A 20160-nucleotide genomic window follows, 5' to 3' on the forward strand; every position below is an offset into this window, starting at 1 on the left:
GCAGGCCGATGCTCTATCCACTGAGCCAAACCGGCTAGGGCATGAATGTACTCTTAACAATGCTACTACTAAGGAATAATAAGTGCTAGTTTTTAATAATCAGTACATGGACCCAGGAAGCATGAGTCAGGTTCTTTTCTGAATTGAGCTGCATCATCACTTCCATTGTGGTCAGTTATGGAAACATTTATGTATATACTAGAGGCCCAGTGCATGGATTCGTGCGTGGGGTGTGGGGGGTGGGAGGTGGTCCCTCTCAGCATGGCCTGTGCCCTCTCACAATCCGGGATCCCTCAGGGGAGATGTAGCAGTGCGCCAAGTGGCAGGTGGCCAGGGAGGTGCCCAAGCCGGGGCTGGACCGTGCCACTCGCACTCATCTCGCTCCTCTGCACCTGCTGCCTCCGTTCAGTAGCACTGCTGCGGAGTCAGGAGAGGCTCCCCCTGCCGCAGCTGAGCTTGCCAGCTGTGAGCCCGGCTTCTGGCTGGACACACTGACCACCAGGGGGCAGCTCCTGCATTAAGAGTCTGCCCCCTGGTAGTCAGTGCGCATCATAGCGACGGGTCGACCGGTTGTTCAGTCGTTCGATCGTAAAGGTCACTTAGGCTTTTATATATATAGAATAGATTTTACTATTAGTGGCAAAGTGGACCTAAATGCTACAGAATCAAATCTTGTTCTGTGAACAATTTTCCTTGGTTCATGTATCTAATCCTGATATTTACATGATTATGTATATCTACTGAATATATTCTGAATTAGTATAGTGGTTAAGACGTGGTTTTGGAGTCAGAACTCTATCAGGCTTGTGACTGCCAATTATGCTCTGTGTGATCTTTGACAAGTCATTTGATTGTTTTTGAGCCTCAGTTTCATTTATAAATGAGGATTAATCTTCCTCAGTATTATTGCAAGGACTTAATGGGATAACAGCTGAAAGCACTTAGCACAGTGCCTGGCATGTAGTAAGTACTCGATAAATACTACGTATCTGCTATTACTAGTGGTGTTACTGTCAGATTCACACCATCCTATTGGTCAAATAATTTAACTTCCATAAATCTTGGTTAACTCATTTGTTAATGGGAGTAACACCACTTGGGGTGCCTACTTCACAGGGTTAATTGGAAGTCAAATGTAATCATGTGATAGTAATTTATAAACTCTCAACCTGAACTGAAGTGACAAGTCTTACACCATTAGGACCAGGCAGGTGAAAGAGAGAGTGGAGATTTCTTTTTGAGAAAGAGTTTAGCTAGAGATTGACGACGCATCTGCCTTCCTTCAGTACTGACATACTGAGGCACATGCAAACATATAACTTCCTTTCCGAGTCAGTCAGGCCCAGAATGCATATCTATTTCATGTACTGCTCATAAGATTCCAGATGAAGAATCTGTGGCAGATTCCAAACTCTTCTAGCGTTTGCTCTCAACCTCCATTTCTTTACCTTATTCCCTGCCATTTCCTCAGCCAGTCTCTCATCACTGATAGCTCCCCTGTCTTTCCAGAGAGAGAGGTAAGCACTTAAATAAAGTTTAGGATACATTCTTTTATTTCTTCTGTGCTCTTACACAAATGTGTAACTCTCACATTTATGTTTTTCTTCAAACAAATAAAAATACCCCAATTAATCATATTGTGAAGAAGCCACATTTTCAAAAAGGATTTTCTGGATTGTATGCCCATCAGCAGACTGTGATTGTCCATTTCTCTGTATGCTCACCAGCCCTGTTCTTTTTTAATGTTTTCATTGGTAGATAGAACATTATTTCTCATATTTTTAAATCAATATTATTCTAATGAGTAGTGAAGATACCTTTATAGGTCTTTCAAAACGCGGGGGGTGGGCGGGGAGGGACCCAGAGTTCATTTGATCATTTACTTCAGAATGGAAACATAACTTTGGACTCTGTGATTCAATTCACCAAACATCGGTTTAGCATACTACCATACCTTGGTTTTTACCCTTAACTATAACTTAGAAATCACTATCCTAAATTTGATGTTTCTCAATCCTTTATTTGTGTCTAATCTTTATATATAAGTACCCACAAACAATATATATCTTAAATGTTTTAAAACTTTATACAAATAAATTATTCTTTTTTAAAAAAACTTATATGGAATTTATTGGAGTGGCATTGGTGAATAAAACTATATTAGTTTCAGGTATGCAGTTCTGTAATACATTATCTGTATATTGTGTGTTCACCATCCCAAGTCAAGCCTCCTTCCATTACCATTTATCCCTCCTTTACTTTCTTCTACTTTCCCCTACCCACCTTTCTCTCTAGTAATCACCATAGTGTTATCTGTGTTTATGAGGTTTTTTTTGTTTTTGCTTAATCCCTTCACTTTTTTCACCCAACCCCCCAAACCCCCTCTTTTTTGACAGCTGTCAGTCTCTTCTCTGTGTATGAGTCTGTTTCTGGTTTCTAAGTTTATTTTGTTCATTAGATTCCACATATAAGTGAAATCATATGGTACTTAACTTTCTCTGACTGGCTTATTTCACTTAGCATAATACTCCCAAGGTCCATTCATGCTGTTGCAAAAGGTAAGATTTCCTTTTTTATGGCCCAGTAATGTTCCAATGTATAAATGTACCATGGCTTTTTTATCCACTCATCTACTGATAGGCACCTTGGCTATTGCAAATAATGCTGCAATGAATATAGGGGTGCATACGTTCTTTCGAATCAGTGTTTTGGGTTTCTTCTGATATATTCCCAGAAGTGGAATTTTTGGGTCATTTTTTGAGGAAACTCCATACTGCTTTCCACAGTGGCTGCACCAGTCTGCATTCGCATCAACTGCATGAGGGTTCCCTTTTCTCCACATCCTCACCCACACTTATTTGTTGATTTATTATTGATAGCCATCCTGACAGGTGTGAGGTGATATCTCATTACGTTTTTTATTTTATTTTTTATTTTAAATTTTATTGGGGTGACAGTAGTCTACATGAACATATAGGTTGCATGTGTGGATTACTAATTTACAAAATCTGTATATAGGACCATGTGCCCACCATCCAAAGTCAAATCTCCTGTCACCTCATATTAGGACCCTTTTCTTCCCCCACCCCCCTCCCTCTGGCAACCACCACACTGCTGTTTGCGTACATAAGTTTCAGTTTTATATTCCACATATGAGTTAAATCATATAGTTCTTAGCTTTCTCTGTTTGACTTATTTCACTTCGCATAATGTTCTCAAGGTACATCCATGTTGTTGTAAATGACGCTATTTCTTCCTTCCTTATGGCCGTGTAGTACTCCACTGTGTATATATATATACCACATCATCTTTATCCAGTCCTCTGTCGTAGGGCACTTTGGCTGTTTCCAACTCTTGGCCACCGTGAATAATGCTGCAATGAACATAGGGGTGCATATGTCTTTGCATATAAATGATTTCTAGTTTTTCGGGTATATACCGAGGAGTGGAATTGTTGGGTCGTATGGTAGCTCTATTTTTAATTTTTTGAGGAATCGCCAGACTGCTTTACATAGTGGTTGTACCAGTCTCCATTCCCACCAGCAGTCACTGAGGGTTCCCTTTTTTCCACAACCTCTTCAACACTTGTTGTTGCTTGTCTTGTTGATAATGACTACTCTAACTGGTGTAAGGTGGTATCTCATTGTAGTTTTAATTTGCATTTCCCTGATTGCCAGTGAGGTTGAACATCTTTTCATATATCTATTGGCTGTTTGTATGTCTTCTTGGGAGAGGTGTATTTTCAGGTCCTCTGCCCACTTTTTGATTGGATAGTTTGTTTGGTGTTGAGTTTTATGAGTTCTTTTTATATTTTGGAAATTAAACCTTTGTTAGAGCTACTGTTTGCAAATATCATCTCCCATCTGGTTGGCTGCCTGTTTGTTTTGTTGTCCGTTTCTTTTGCTGTGCAGAAGCTCTTCAGTTTGATATAGTCCCATTCATTTATTTTTGCCTTTACCTCCCTTGCCTTTGGGGGCAAGTCCATAAAATGTTCTCCACGTAGGTCCATAAGTTTGGTACCTATATTTTTTTCTATGTGACTTATAGTCTGGGGTCTTATGTCTAAGTCTTTGATCCATTTTGAATTAATTTTTGTACATGGGGATAAAATGCAATCCAGTTTCATTCGTTTGCACTTCTGTGATGATTAGTGATGTTGAGCATCTTTTCATGTCTATTGGCCATCTGTATGTTCTCTTTTGGAAAAGTGTCTATTCAGGTCCTTTGCCCATTTTTTTAAATGGGATTGTTTGTTTTTTTGGTGTTGAGTTCTTTATAAATTTTGGATATTAAATCCCGTATCAGATGTGTCATTGAATATGTTCACTCACAGAACCATTCTTTATATATTATTCTGCAATTTAATATGTTTCTGTTTTTGGAGGTGGTGTTTACTATTGTTTCTGAGATTTATCTGAGTTTCTGGAGGTGTAGTGATTTTTACCATGGTGAAGAGGGACTTTGTCATAGAGGCTCCTTGTGCAAGCGTGTAGAAGTTTTCATACTGTAAATACCTAGGAGTAGAATTGATGGATCTAATGGGTAGATATGGCATTTTCAAATTCATCAGGTTTTTACCAAATTGTTGGCCATAATAGTTTTAACAATGATACTTTTACCAGCAGAGTGTGAGTTTTTTCAGCTCCATATTCTCTAACAGTTGGTTTTATCAGACTTTTTACTTGCTAACCTGATGGCAATAATGTCTCTTAATAGTTCTCAAATTATTTGAAATATTGAGCAGTTTTGAAACAGTATTTATTGGTCATTTAAGTATTATTCTATGAATTGCCTGCCCATTTTTTAGTGCTGTATTTATATCGTGGAGGCCCTCTTCACCTTGCTTGTATTCTTAACTCCCCATGCATGCACCTATCCCTTAACCACCCAGCTCTTCATGTAGACATCTTCCTTACTTACCCCTCTTACGCTCCAGTGTCACACACTGGTTCATCACTACCTGTGCACATTCTTTTCACTCCATTCAGTCTCTGATTCTCCATGCTGAGCCATCCCCCTGTGAGGACACACATGTCCACCTCCTGTGGATTGCCAACTTATGTTGATGTTCACTTGGTCCTGTTTGGGTTCTGATATCCCCCAAACTGAACTGCCCCAAACTGAACTGCCCCCTTGTGGGATCGTCTTTCTCCTCTTACCTGGGCTCTGAAATCCAAGATGGGGGTAGGCTTTCAGTACTCCTGCTGACATTCTGCTATGGGACTTTTTGATTTTTCACTTTCAACCATCACTGGTTGATGCCCACCTGCTCTGCAAAACTCATTTGCTTTAGTTCTGACTTGACCAGGATGGGGAATGGGTGTGTTTGACACTCAAAAATGTTATTACAGTTTTATTAAAGAAATAAGAAAAATACAGATACAACAGAAACAAATGAGTATATGTGAAGGACAAATATTATATTGCTGTTGTGAAAGTTAACAAGAATTTGAGGTGTGAAAAGATTTACCTAGGAACTAGAAATAAAACCAAGAATTAAAAAAAACTTACGTTATATAGTAACTAGAGGCCTGATGCACCCCCCACCGCCACCACTGGTCCCTAGGCCTGGCGATCAGGCCCCAGATCTACCTGCATCAGAGTCATCTTGGCCGGCCCCACCCCCCACCGCCACCACTGGTCACCTCCCTCTGGAAGGTAGTCCCCAGATCTACCTGCATCAGAGTCATCTAGAGTGCTTGTTTAAGTGCAGATTCTTAATGCCCTTTTTCCTGAACCTATTTGCTGTTGTCTATACATATTTCACTTTGCTTATTTTGTTCTTTTACCAGACTGCTCTCTGTTCTATCATCATCACTTTTGAAATCATGGCTGTTAATTAGACTATCTGATAATTAGTTGCAGATAGAGCAGTTTTAGTGTAGTGGTTAGGAACATAGGCTGTAGATACATACTATCTACGTTGGAATCTCATCTTTACCATTTTTCCAAGATTAAAAGCTAGTTAAAAAATATTTCTGTGCCTCAGTGTCTCTGTGAATGAAATAGGGATAACAGTTTATCTCATAGGGCTGTTTAATATTTGTGCTTACAAATATTTGTACATGGAAAGCACTCAGACATTAGCTGCTGTTGTGACTTTTCCTCTTTTTCATCTCAACAATATTTTGTTCTATAGTAACTAGTATACTTATCTTACTTCTTTTTGTACAGACTATAAATTATTTGAGGATAAGGTCTACCTTATTAATTTTCATAGATTTTCAAAGGATTTTGCATAAGTGCTTGATAAATATTTACTGTATAAAATCATAAGAAAATGCCAAAATTGTCAGTATAATTGTTTTTCAGAGCCCATTTGCTTAGAATAAATTATAATCTAAAATATTAATATTATCTGTATTCTGTTTCAGGAATTCTAATGAATCATTGCTTGACCAGCACCATTTTACCAGTTGAAATGAGTTATCAGAAATGGGAATAGATCCAACATGTAATAGATGGCTGTTACTCCATGGTGATTACTTCTTCAAGCCAGTACCTTTTTGATTCCATAGGATCTTTGTCTCTTCATCTTTGAATTCTAATTACTATTGTTGGCAAATAAAATAAAAAGAGTTCATGTAGTTTTTGCCAAAGCTTGAGTCACCATGAGTAGTAGTTTAGGAAAAGAAAAAGACTCTAAAGAGAAAGATCCCAAAGTACCATCAGCCAAGGAAAGAGAAAAAGAGGCAAAAGCCTCTGGAGGTTTTGGGAAAGAGAGCAAAGAAAAAGAACCTAAGACCAAAGGGAAAGATGCCAAAGATGGAAAGAAGGACTCCAGTGCTGCCCAACCAGGGGTGGCTTTTTCAGTTGACAATACGATCAAACGGCCAAATCCAGCACCTGGGACTAGAAAAAAATCTAGCAATGCAGAGGTAATTAAAGAGCTCAACAAATGTCGGGAAGAGAACTCAATGCGTTTGGACTTATCCAAGAGATCTATACACATATTGCCATCATCAATCAAAGAGTTGACTCAATTAACAGAACTTTATTTATATAGCAACAAATTGCAGTCCCTCCCAGCAGAAGTGGGCTGTCTAGTAAATCTCATGACACTGGCTCTAAGTGAAAACTCACTTACCAGTTTGCCTGACTCTCTTGATAACTTGAAGAAGCTGCGGATGCTTGATTTACGGCATAATAAACTGCGAGAAATTCCTTCAGTGGTGTATAGGCTAGATTCTCTCACCACTCTTTACCTTCGCTTTAATCGTATAACTACTGTGGAAAAGGACATCAAAAACCTGTCAAAACTCAGCATGCTTAGCATTCGAGAGAACAAAATCAAACAACTACCTGCTGAAATTGGTAAGAGCCTTGGTTTACTATTATTATTTGTAGCATTTATTATGCTAAATAATTTGAGTACTTTTCCATACCAGTAAATATTTGATACTTGCCTAAAAGCATCTGGTTTCTAAATTCTATCTTATTTATGGTTTACTTTAATTATTTAAGTTTAGCAATATTAATAGTACATGGTTTGAGATATTGTATAGACTCAAGAAAATGAATTTGAATATAGATGCAATTAGGCCTTTTCCCCACAAACCTAATCTGCTTTCATTTTCATTGAAGAAAAAGTGAATTTGAAGCAGAAAAAAAATATTTGCCTGATTTTTAAGTTGTTGCCCCCTCTTTTTAAAGTATTTATATATGTAATTTTATTAGATCCATTAAGGCTACATTTTCCCATTTTCTGACTTTCCCTTCTTTACCTGAAAAATGTTTGTTTAAATTCACATCCCTTTTCTACCTAAGTTACTACAAAAGATTGGCATATCAGGACAGTGTCAGATGAAAATTGAAGAATTTTAAAAGTACTCACATGTTCATTAAAAACAATCCAAGATACAGAAAAGTAGCAGAAAAGTCACATACTAAATGAAACACTGTTAGCAACTTGGTAGATTTCATTCCAGTTTTTGTATATAAAGCTAAATTTTACTGAAACAAATGTTATTAAAGGAATGGTGGTAGAATAAAAATAGGAAATATACGTGTGTAAAAAAGTCAGTAAAAATTTATTGCCTTGATATTCTTAATTATGGAAAAAAATTTAGAAACATTTGGAATATAGTAAACCTTTGACTTATCAATTTTGGGAAATTGATAAAGGTATAGTCTTTGTGGGCCCTTTTTATAAATTTTAAAATAATGACATAATTGATTAAGCAACTTTTAAAGGAAAGTTTTCTTTTGTATGAAAGTCCAATTTATTCTTAATAAAAAGGTTGGATTAAATATTTTGTTGCATTGGTCTTATAGTGGGTGATGAAGGAAATTTCCTCTTCTTAGGCTCTGCAGCTTTGTAGAAATGTAATATTCTGTATTTTAAAAATTTTATCTAGTTTTGAAGAAGATGCACTGTAAATTTTAGTTATGGTTTCACTACATTTGACTCTAACCAGATACTTAAAATCGTAACTTAATTTTGGTTTAATTAAATGTACTTAGAAAAATCCATGATAGATTTTTCTGAAGCAATAGTTACAAAATGTGGCTCACTTATGAGATATTAAAGTATTCCCAGGAATTTGAATGGAAACATTCCTTTCCATGTGTTCAGATGAGGATGTAGCTGCTGAATGACTTCTGATTTTATACCAGATTCAGTCAAAATTTGACCTGGATATATGGCTCATGGTGGAATAGAAATTATAGGCTTTTGGAGAAAGAAATGCTTACTTTTTATATGGGAAAAAATGTTATTTCCTATCTTTGCTCTTGTTGTTTTGCATATGTTTCATTCTCCATTCTAAAACTTTGGCTTTAATTCATATGAAGTCTCTCTTTAAGGATTTTTTTTCCAATAGAGAACTTATCATATTACCTGGGAATTAAGAACACATTTTAAAAAACAATTGTTTTGATTTATTTTAGAGTGAGAGAAAGGGTGAGAGAGAGATAGAAACATTAATGTGTGAGAGGAACATCAGTGGGCTGCCTCCTGCACACCTCCTACAAGGGATTAAGCCTGAAACCTGAGCATGTGCCCTGACCAGGAATCAAACCAGTGATCTCTTGGTGCATGGGTTGATGCTCAATCTACTAAGCCACACCAGCCGATCAAGAACACATTTCTTAAGCAAGGGATTATTTCATGGGATTTTAAATTTACTTCAGTTGTTCTTGAACATATAAGTATTTAAACATTTTTACTAAAAAGTGAATGTAGCTTTTTAAATTGGAAATTTTTCTTTAATTAAATGGTTGATATTTGTGCCTGTCTAATTTTTTACTTTCATTTCTAAATCTGAAATTTAAAGAATAAGCACAGAATTTTTTAATGAGCATCTTCCCACCATTAGTGACATTATTAAAGTTGATGCTGTAATTCTGTATTTCTGTAAAACTAACTTCATAAATTTATTTTATTTCAAGAAGGGCATCAGGTAGAAAGTAAACTGCTTTTAAATACAAAACTTAATATTTATTATGAGGAATTAAGACATATAAGATTTAACTTAGATGCATGGATTTGGGGCTGTACACTGTTCTGTACATGAGTACTTTACATACATTATCTCATTAAATTGTATAACCCAAGGAAATAAGTATCTCTCCTCCTATTATACTGAAGAAGGAACTGAAGATGTAGAGAGATTTAGATAATTTACTCGATATCATGCAGCTAGGAAGTTTAGAATATGAACCTAGATCTTACACTACTGCCCCCTCTGGTCTAGAAAAGTGGGTCCCACTCCCATAGATTATGATTTAGTGGTCTGGCAGGTCCAGGGCATCTGTACTTTTAAAGAATAAGCTGGGTTATTCTATGTGTAGCTGCAATTGAAAGCCATTGCATTAGATTTTTTATTTTTTTGAAGTGGGGAGGATATCAGCAGCTTAAGATGTAATTCATATACCATACAATTCACAAATTTAAAGTGTATAATTCATTGTTTTTTAACATGTTCACAGAACTGTGCAACCATCACAAACAAATTTTAGAACATTTTCATCACACCAAAAAGAAACTGTACCCTTTAGCAGTCACCACTTCTATTTTCTCCCAACCCCTTAGCCCTAAGGCAAACACTGATCGACTTTCTGTTTTCTATAGATTTTCCTATTCTGTACATTTCATATAAATGGAATCATACAAAATATGGACTTGATGATTGGCTTCTTTCACTTAGCATCATGTTTTCTGCATTCATCCATGTTATAGCGTATATTAGTTCTTCATTTCCTTTTATTGCTGAATATATTCCATAGCATGAATATACCACATTTTATTTACCCATTCAGTTATGTTGAACATTTGGGTTGTTTCTACTTTCTAGATATTATGAATACAATAACTATGAACATTTTTGTACAAGTTTGTGTTTGGACATTTGTTTTCATTTTTCTTACGTATGTGCTTAGAAGTGGAATTACTGAGTCATATGGTAATTTTATGTTTAATATTTTGAGGAACTACTAGACTGTTTTCCTAAGTGAATGCACCATTTTACATTACCAAGAGCAATGTCTGAGGGTTCCAATTTCTCTACATTTTCAATATTATTGTTATTTTTTTTTATTATAGCCATTCCATTTATTATAAAGGAAAAACAGAAATAGTTATTTTCTGTGATGCAGACCATCCTTTACTACTTACTAAATAAAATCAGCTCTTTTAAGAATGTTTGCAAAATAAGGCTCAGGCACAGAGATGAAGTAAAATGAAAATTTTACATTTTTAAAAGTGTTACACTCCTTTCATACAATTTGCTAAAACCCATTAGAGAATTTAGAATCCAGAATTTATGCAAATTATCATTTTGTTAAACTTCCATTTATAAGCACTAAATTAACATCCTATCTAATAATAGACAAACATGGTAATTAACCGTACCTCCGACACGCTTCCCATTGGCTAATCAGGGCGATATGCAAATTAACTGCCAACCAAGATGGCGGCCGGCAGCCAGGCAGCTGAAGCGAACAGGAGGCTTGCTTGCTCCAGTGATGGAGGAAGCCAAGGTTCCCCGCCTGCCGCTGCCGGCCTCTGAGCTGCACTCTAAGAAACAATGTTGCAATTATAGAAGCTAAACAAACCCCAGAAACCTGCTTTCAGCCAGCCGGGCCTCAGAGCTGGAGCTGCAACAGTGTTTCAATTATAGAAGCCAAACAAACCCAGATACCTGCTTTCAGCAGCCGAGGTCTCAGAGCTGGAGCCGAGTCTCAGAGCTAAAGCCGGCTCTCAGCTCCAGTGACAGCCATAGAAGGTAAATAAATCCCAGAATAATAATTAAAAAAAAAGATAAAAAGGAGAGGTTGGGAGCTTCAGTCACCTGCCAGCCTGAAAACGGCCCTCAGCCCCTCACCCAGACTGGCCAGGCACCCCAGTGGGGACCCCCACCCTGAAGGGGGTGTGACCAGCTGCAAACAGCCATCATCCCCTCATCCAGGCTGGCCAGGCACCCAAGCGGGACCCCCACCCTGATCCGGGACACCCTTCAGGGCAAACCAGCCGGCCCCCACCCGTGCACCAGGCCTCTATTCTATATAGTAAAAGGGTAATATGCAAACTGACCCTAACAGCAGAAGGACTGGTAATGACTGGTCACTATGACACACACTGACCACCAGGGGGCAGACGCTCAATGCAGGAGCTACCCTCTGGTGGTTAGGGCGCTCTCACATGGGAGGAGCTCTGCTCAGCCACAAGCCAGGCTGATGGCTGCCAGTACAGCGGCGGTGGTGGGAGCCTCTCCTGCCTCCTCAGCAGTGCTAAGGATGTCCGACTGCAGTTTAGGCCTGCTCCCCGCTGGCAAGTGGACATCCCCCGAGGGCTGCCAGGCTGCCAGAGGGATGTCTGACTGCCAGCTTAGGCCCAATCCCCTGGGGAGCAGGCCTAAGCCAGCAGATGGTCATCTCCCGAGGGGTCCCAGACTGTGAGAGGGCACAGGCCGGGCTGAGGGACCCTCCCCTCCCCCCCAGGTGCACAAATTTTTGTGCACCAGGCCTCTAGTTGATACATATTAGATTTATAGTATGCATATTAATTGCTTTTTATTCTCTTGTTTTATAAGTATACCATTTTCAATTATGCCATCCAGTTTGTGTTAGGCAGTATATTTGAGGAATGTGAGGAATTAGAAGTTTTAGAAATATAGTGGCTATTTAGTCTAAATCATATATTTGAAACTTAACCATTATTCAAGGTTGTTCTTATAGGGAAATTATATTAAAACTAGAGGCCCTGTGCATGGATTCGTGCACTGGTGAGGTCCCTCGGCCTGGCCTGTGGGGACCAGGCCAAAACCAGCTCTCCAACATCCCCCGAGGGGATCCAGATTGCGAGAGGGCGCAGGCCAGGCCGAGGGACCCCACCGGTGCATGATCGGGGCTGGGGAGGGACTGTGGGAAGGCTCCAGGGCGTGTCTGGCCCATCTTGCCCAGTCTTGATCAACTGGACCCCAGCAGCAAGCTAACCTACCAGTCGGAGCGTCCACCCCCTGGTGGTCAGTGCGCTTCATAGTGACTGGTCGAACAGTCGAACAGATGGTTGGACACTTAGCTTATTAGGCTTTTATTATATAGGATCAGAATATTTATTTAAGTATTAATGACATCTTTATTAATGCCCTGTGATTTGATACCAGGGATTAATATTTACATGGGTGAACATTGGCAGAAAACAGTAAAAGGATACTGAACAGAGAGTACATGTAAGCATATGAAGAGCAGAGGTAATATATCAGAGAGTAGCCAAGAAAACTCTTCATTTGGTAATGTTCATTTACTTTGCTTTTTTTGTATAAGGTATGTCTTTTTGTGTTAAATAGATAGGTGGAAATCTTCATTATTGCTTTCTTTTGTAGATGAGTATTCCATCCTTCCTGTTCAATACCTCCTTTTACCATTTGCTACTTTCAAAGAGGCTTCATGTACACCAAGAGAGTCAAGAAATCGTTTTCACAGGGAAAACAGTATATCACCATTCCCTGCTGCCTGCCCCCGCCCCGACTTGTTCTTTTGAGTTTCATGTTAGATGATTTTGTAAAAAAAAAAGAAAGAAAATTTTTTTTGGCCTGGATGGATTAGAATGAGGGCCATCAGGTAGTCAGTTTGAATAATTCATCGATTTAATTCTGGACAAGGAAGTTTTATAGAATTTTATTCTTCTAGGAAGGAGATGGTTCCTTTTTGAAACCAGAAATAAACCCATCTTTGTCTCTTACTAATATTCCTATAATTTATTTCCTTCATTGAATTATGGCCTAGTTTAAGATTTCTCCTCTTATTAAAGTTTCCCCCTAATATATTATTCTTTATAAGATAGGAGAATGATCTGATATGTTAAAGCATATGCTTTTTGAGAACCCAGATTATTATCATTCATTTAAAAAACAACTCACAGCATTCAGATACATGAGAAAGTAGAATAAGCAATTTTTTGTACACATTTGACTCAGTAACATTTATTGAAATAAAAATCAATTTTCTATTATACTGCAGTGTTACATTTTATAAGTCAAATTAGATATACAATTAATATTTAATAAATGCATATATAATCAATATCTATACAAAAATGCAAAAACAGAATGAGCAATTCTTTTAAAAGTTGAAGGATCACAGAGATTTTAATTCCCAATTATGTAATTTTCTATGAACTATTGTAGACAATAAATGTTAAATTTTTAATAAATGTGGCTTGAAGTGAATATAATGAAACCTAGTATTATTAGTTATTCTTCAATATTAACTCAAATTGTAACCCTTAGTCCCTAAAATTTTTAAAATTTTCCCAGGACTGCCAGGGGTTATACAGTTGCTTTCACGGTCCAGGTAACATTATTTAATTATTTCATTTGAGTATTTTGTACAAGTGTTAATGACTAACTTAGTTTGGCAAGAAAAATAAAACAGGAAAGGGAATTCAAAGTTGTTAATAAATAACTCCTTTTGACCAGGATTCAGTATGAAACCTTAAAGACTTAGAAATGAACTGTTGACTTAGTTTATTGTTATCAAATTGTCAGGTCTTTCACTGAACAACAACAAACCTGGAGAAGTTATTGGTAATGGAGGCAGGAGAAGAACACGGAAAATAGCACTTGTGCTGAGGAAGGATTTGATAGGATATCATTGACTTCTGGTACTGCTGATGTGACAGCACGCTACACATTGAAAGCAATGTAGACACTGTTACCCATGTTGCTAAGTTGTAGAAGCAGTTAACTGAAAGAATAAGTCATTTTCTTCTTTTTTAGGTATATTTGAGATACAGCATATTAGTTTCAGGTCTACAATATAATGATTCAGTGTTTGTAAGATGCCATTTTCAAATAACAGTTTAGATTTTGTGTTTGACATTTTAATTATGATAATAGAAAACGAAATTTTCCTTTCAATATTATTTAATATATTTAATAATTCTTATTAAATTTTTATGTTGGTCAATTTACAGGTGAATTATGTAACCTCATTACGCTGGATGTAGCTCACAATCAACTTGAACATCTTCCAAAGGAGATTGGAAACTGCACACAGATAACCAACCTTGACTTGCAGCACAATGAACTGCTAGACCTCCCAGATACTATAGGTATGGTATGAGAGGTGAAAGAAGATATTGATAATTATTTATAGCTACTTGGACATTAAAATACTATTTTTTTAAAGATATATTTTATTGATTTTTTACAGAGAGGAAGGGAGAGGGATAGAGAGTTAGAAACATCGATGAGAGAGAAACATCGATCAGTTGCCTCCTGCACACCTCCTACTGGGGATGTGCCTGCAACCAAGGTTCATGCCCTTGACCGGAATCGAACCTGGGAACCTTCAGTCCGCAGATCGACGCTCTATCCACTGAGCAAAACCGGTCAGGGCTAAAATATTATTTTTGATAACAAATATTAAAAGATTAGAATTTAACATTGTCAAAGTAGTAAAAGCTTCTAAAAGATAGTATTTTAAAATCACTATTTCCATTTCCTGGCAGAAAATAATTATATTTTGGGAAATGAGCTCAACTGGATTATAAAGACTATTAAAGCATATGTATATATTCTATAGCTCTGTGCTTAAATTGCAGAATGGGTGCATTTTCTGTTTTTGCTTATTTCAGAATGTTGCAGTCTATTGTATAGAGTATGGTCCTTTTTTTTTACTAAAGTAGACCGTACTGAAAAATAAAACAATTGCTATTTAGTTTTTAAAACATGGGCAGTATAGTTTAAAGCAGCGGTTCTCAACCTGTGGGTCGCGACCCCTTTGGGGGTCGAATGACCCTTTCACAGGGGTTGCCTAAAACCATCGGAAAACACATATATAATTACATATTGTTTTTGTGATTAATCACTGTGCTTTAATTATGTTCAATTTGTAACAATGAAATTGGGGGTCACCACAACATGAGGAACTGTATTAAAGGGTCGCGGCATTAGGAAGGTTGAGAACCACTGGTTTAAAGTGTATTCATCTGTAATATTGAGGGACAAAGAGAAGAAATGTGCAAAATGTTTTCAAAGACTTTGCCAAACTGCAAAAAGTTGAATTGTGCTTATTGTGATATGCTTTATATTTACATAGTCTTGTTTCTTTTCCTAAATTCCCATAAATACTTTATTTGAACAGTGAAGGGAATTTTGAAAAATTTGGACTAAATTGAAAACTTTTTAGTTATTGCTGTGGTATAAGGTTACTATAATGTTTTTCCAGAAAAATTACATCTGTACTTAATTTATATAATTTCAGTAATGAATATTCTATTACTAAACCATATGAGGTCTATGATGATATCTTTCTCCAGAATGATTTTTGTTTCCTTCTGTTAGTACCTAGGGAATCACATTAATTCATTTATGTTTTAAGGGTTGAGATTTTTCTAATCCTTCAGGTGATTCAGAGGCAGGATGCAGACTAACTGTAGGACTGTTTTACTTCCCGTTCACCCTTAGTACTAGGGTGCCGCCCTGTGATCCCAGTTGATATTGATTACTAGATTTTTTTCCCCCATTGGATAAAACACAGGATTTTATTGTTAAATACCAATGTAAGAGTGAACATCGATTGGCTGCTTCTTGCATGCCTTCTATCATGGATTGAGCCTGCAACCCAGACATGTACTCTGACCGGGAATTGAACCAGCAACCTTTCAATGCACAGGTCAACCAGTTGAGCCATACTGGCCAGGGCTGAATACTGGATTTTGACTCTTGGCAGAAACATGCCTTAGCCTTTCAGCTGCATCTTCTAGTTAGGAAAGCACTCACAGGATATAATCCTCTCCAGTGTTTCTGCTTGTTTCTGGATTCCCAGCCATTTTCTGGCCTGGAAATTAGTATTATCTAATTAGCTCTCTGATTTTTGTTTTAGGAGTGTTTTGAGTTTTTCTGAGTGGTGGGAGAGTTTGCTTGAATTACCCACATAGTCTACCATTACTTGAAACAGAAGCAATTGTTAAGGAATTTTTTTTTTTGAAGTGTATTTTTTTTTTAAATTAAATCTTTATTGTTCAGATTACATTTGTTCCTCTTTTTTTCCCCCCCCATAACTCCCCTCCTCCCAGTTCCCGCCCCACCCTCCGCCCTCACTCCCCACCCACTGTCCTCATCCATAGGTGCACAATTTTTGTCCAGTCTCTTCCCCCATCCCCCACACCCCTTTCCCCCCCAAGAATAGTCCATTCCCTTTCTATGCCCCTGATTCTATTATAATCACCAGTTCATTCTGTTCATCAGATTATTTATTCACTTGATTTTTAGATTCACTTGTCGATAGGTGTGTATTTGTTGTTCATAATTTGTATCTTTACCTTTTTCTTCTTCTTCCTCTTCTTAAAGGATACCTTTCAGCATTTCATATAATACTGGTTTGGTGGTGATGAACTCCTTTAGCTTTTTCTTATCTGTGAAGCTCTTTATCTGACCTTCAATTCTGAATGATAGCTTTGCTGGATAAAGTAATCTTGGTTGTAGGTTCTTGGCATTCATCACTTTGAATATTTCTTGCCACTGTCTTCTGGCCTGCATGGTTTCTGTTGAGAAATCAGCTGACAGTCGTATGGGTACTCCCTTGTAGGTAACTGACTTTCTTTCTCTTGCTGCTTTTAAGATTCTCTCTTTGTCTTTTGTTCTTGGCATTTTAATTATGATGTGTCTTGGTGTGGTCCTCTTTGGATTCCTTTTGTTTGGGGTTCTCTGCGCTTCCTGGACTTGTAAGTCTATTTCTTTCACTAGGTAGGGGAAGTTTTCTGTCATTATTTCTTCAAATAGGTTTTCAGTATCTTGCTCTCTCTCTCCTTCTGGCACCCCTATAATTCGGATGTTGGTACGCTTGAAGCTGTCCCAGAGGCTCCTTACACTATCTTCGTATTTTCGGATTCTTTTTTCATTTTGCTTTTCCGGTTGGGTGTTCTTTGCTTCTTCGTATTTCAAATCGTTGACTTGATTCTTGCGATCCTCTAGTCTGCTGTTGGGAGTCTGTATAATATCCTCCATTTCAGTCAGTGTATGCTTAATTTCCCTTTATCATAACCTCGAGGGTCTGACTAGATTTCTTGAGGATCTCACTACATTTATCGGCGGTCTCACCAGTCTTTTCGAGGGTCTTGCTAAATTTATCAGCGGCTTCTAGAAAGTTCTTGAAAAACCTTAAAAGTGTGGTTTTGAACTCTATATCCAGTAGTTTGCTTTCCTCCATTTCTGTCATTTGTGTCCTGTTTCTTTGTCTCCGCATTTTTTATGCTTCCCTGTGTTGATAAAGTGGTTTTCTGTGCTAAGTGTCCTCTAGGGCCCAGTGGTTCAGCCTCCCCGATTACCTGAGGAGGACACTCTTGGTGCACCCCCTTGTGGTCTTTGTGCACAGTCTTGTTGTAGTTAAGCCTTGATTGTTGTAGGTAACACTGGGAGGGATTGACCTCCAGGCCAATTGGCTGTGAGAATCAGCTGTGTCTGCAGTGGGAGAACTTCTGTGCTGGAGACACCCCTCTGGGGCAAGACTTGCTTCAATGGGGCTTTGGTGCTCACTGAGTCTGCCCCCTGAGTGTGTCCTTTATGGATCCGAGGAGCTGCAAACTGGATGGTCCCACTCTGACCACTGAGCCCACTGGCTCCTGGATCTCTAGGGAGGTGCTAATCTAGCCTCTGCCTGAGGTTATCCAGCAAAAGCCTCCGTGCAGGGCTTGGGCAGGGCGGGTCCCACGGGATCAACAGGGCGGGACTAGGCTAGCAGTTATGGCTGCCCCTCAGAGGCCCCGCTTGTCAGTGTCCCGGCAATCGCTGCAAACACCTCTGAGAGAAAGCTTCCCTCGAGTTCCGACCGATGCCAGACAGTCCCACTTCTCCCGTATGAGTCTGGGTCCCCAGAGACTCGCCCGGAACTGGAGCTCAGAGCTTGAGACTCCCTCCCGATTGAAAAAGACAACCGCGCCCTCAGCCACCAGCCCGCTCCGCGTGCGCCTCTGTACCTTAGTATTTTATTTCCGCACAGCACCTCCTCTGAGTCTCAGTATGCTTTTCTCTTTCCTTCTAGTTGTAGAATTTCCACTCAGCCAGCCTTCCTTTGGTTCTGGGTGATGTCCGTTCCGTCTTTTAGTTGTATTTTTGAAGTGGTTGTGCGAGGCAGCAAACTCCAGTGTTTACCTATGCCGCCATCTTGGTTTCTCCTAGGCTTTTTTTATATAAGATTTTCTTATTCAAGAATCAGTTATGAACTAAAGAAAATATTAAACTTCATTATAATAGTCATTTGGTTTCAAACTATGAACCTGATCATCTTAAAGCCTTCTGCGATCTCTGGTGCTTTTATGAAATTGGGGGTGGGAAAGGGTTGTATCTGAAGTAGGAAAATATATTTTACTTTCTATTTCTTCTCAAAATGAGATAGAAATATGCAAGAAGACCTTGCCTTCAAGGCCGGAGCACAGAACAATTCACAGAGGTCTTTTTGTTGCACTGGGCTCTGAAGAAATATTACAGTAATTATGGTTTTATCAACAAGTAGAGTTTTAGTAGTTAGGTTTTAGAATCTAAAAATTTAGATAATTACAGTGCAGTTTGCATATAACAACTTCATTAGTTTTCTTTTTAATAGTGGCATTCTTTGGGGTTTTTGGCATTTAAGAAATTTTGTATTGCTTGCTTTTCAGTATGCTTTCAGGTTTTCAGATTAATGTTGAAAAAAAATTGTATCTTTGATATTTCGTTGTTAGAATTGTGTCTTTTCCACTGATATTTTGCTACTTTGTTAAAATAAGATTAAGGCTATTTAAGTTAGAGTCTTACTCAAAAATTATACTGATTTAACCTAAAGATGCTGATTATATTTGCTGGAATTGAAAGCATTTAATTTTAATTCATAACCATTTGATGTTGCCATATTTTAAAATCTGACAGCATAAGAAAGCCAGCTGTCAAAGTAGAGCACAAGAACAACTTACTGTCAAAGTTAAGCACCTAAAAGCTAAATGCCAGTGATTGGCAGAGATCAGCCTACATTTATACACAGAATCTCAGCAACATTGACTTAGTCGCAGTGGCTCAACACTAAAGCAAGCTATGGCTTGATTTCTAGGTTGCAGTTTAGTTTGTGGTTTACCGCTCATTGAAAGAGGTTAGAGGTTGAAACCACTGTAGGGGTGAATCACACAGTAAGTGCCAGACTTCTGATGTCAGTTTTTTTCTGGTATAAGAGAGTTTTGATATTTCATCCTTAATTTTTTTTCACCTCTTTTGTTTTTCTGAGAGTAATAGATTTTGGCAAAATGTGGATGACTCTTTGAACATGCCATGTTCTTAAGAAAGTGGTAACGCCTTTGCAAATGTCAATTTCTTCATCAGAATAGCATATTCTCATACATCACATTTTTAAAAGTTCAGGTTCTTCTACCATACACACACAGTGAAAAAGAAAATGTTTAGGAATATTGAAGGTACTATTTTTGTTTAACCATGATTATTGGTATTATGTAATGTTATATGGCAATTTCACCATCATTTTCATTTTGTAATTTTTAAATTCTAGAAACCTATTCTGATTTTGAAAGTGAGAAACTTAAGTTATTTTGCCTTTGGAAGAGAAGTTTTAGGAATCTGGTTCTGTTTACTGGGCTTTTGAGTTGATAAGCATTTACTTTTAGGTTTCATTGAAAAATTTTAAAAAATGGTTAAAATGTTGTATTTGTCTACTATTTTATTATAAACAGTG

The 20160-nt window shown here is 37.8% G+C and overlaps 1 protein-coding gene across 2 annotated transcripts in view; it reads left to right on the forward strand.

Moving 5' to 3' along the window:
* Nucleotides 1-20160, forward strand: part of SHOC2 (SHOC2, leucine rich repeat scaffold protein) — a 54965-nt gene that overhangs the window by 16678 nt on the left and 18127 nt on the right. For both annotated transcript variants that reach the window (XM_023753352.1, XM_006088124.3), the window contains exons 2-3: nucleotides 6375-7314; nucleotides 14417-14554. In XM_023753352.1, coding sequence (XP_023609120.1) covers nucleotides 6612-7314; nucleotides 14417-14554 — 841 coding nt within the window. In that variant the 5' untranslated portion in view covers nucleotides 6375-6611. The remainder of the gene's footprint in view (nucleotides 1-6374; nucleotides 7315-14416; nucleotides 14555-20160) is intronic.

This window comes from Myotis lucifugus, unplaced genomic scaffold, assembly GCF_000147115.1.
Source record: "Myotis lucifugus unplaced genomic scaffold, Myoluc2.0 scaffold_44, whole genome shotgun sequence".
In the NCBI taxonomy this organism is placed as follows: Eukaryota; Metazoa; Chordata; class Mammalia; order Chiroptera; family Vespertilionidae; genus Myotis; species Myotis lucifugus.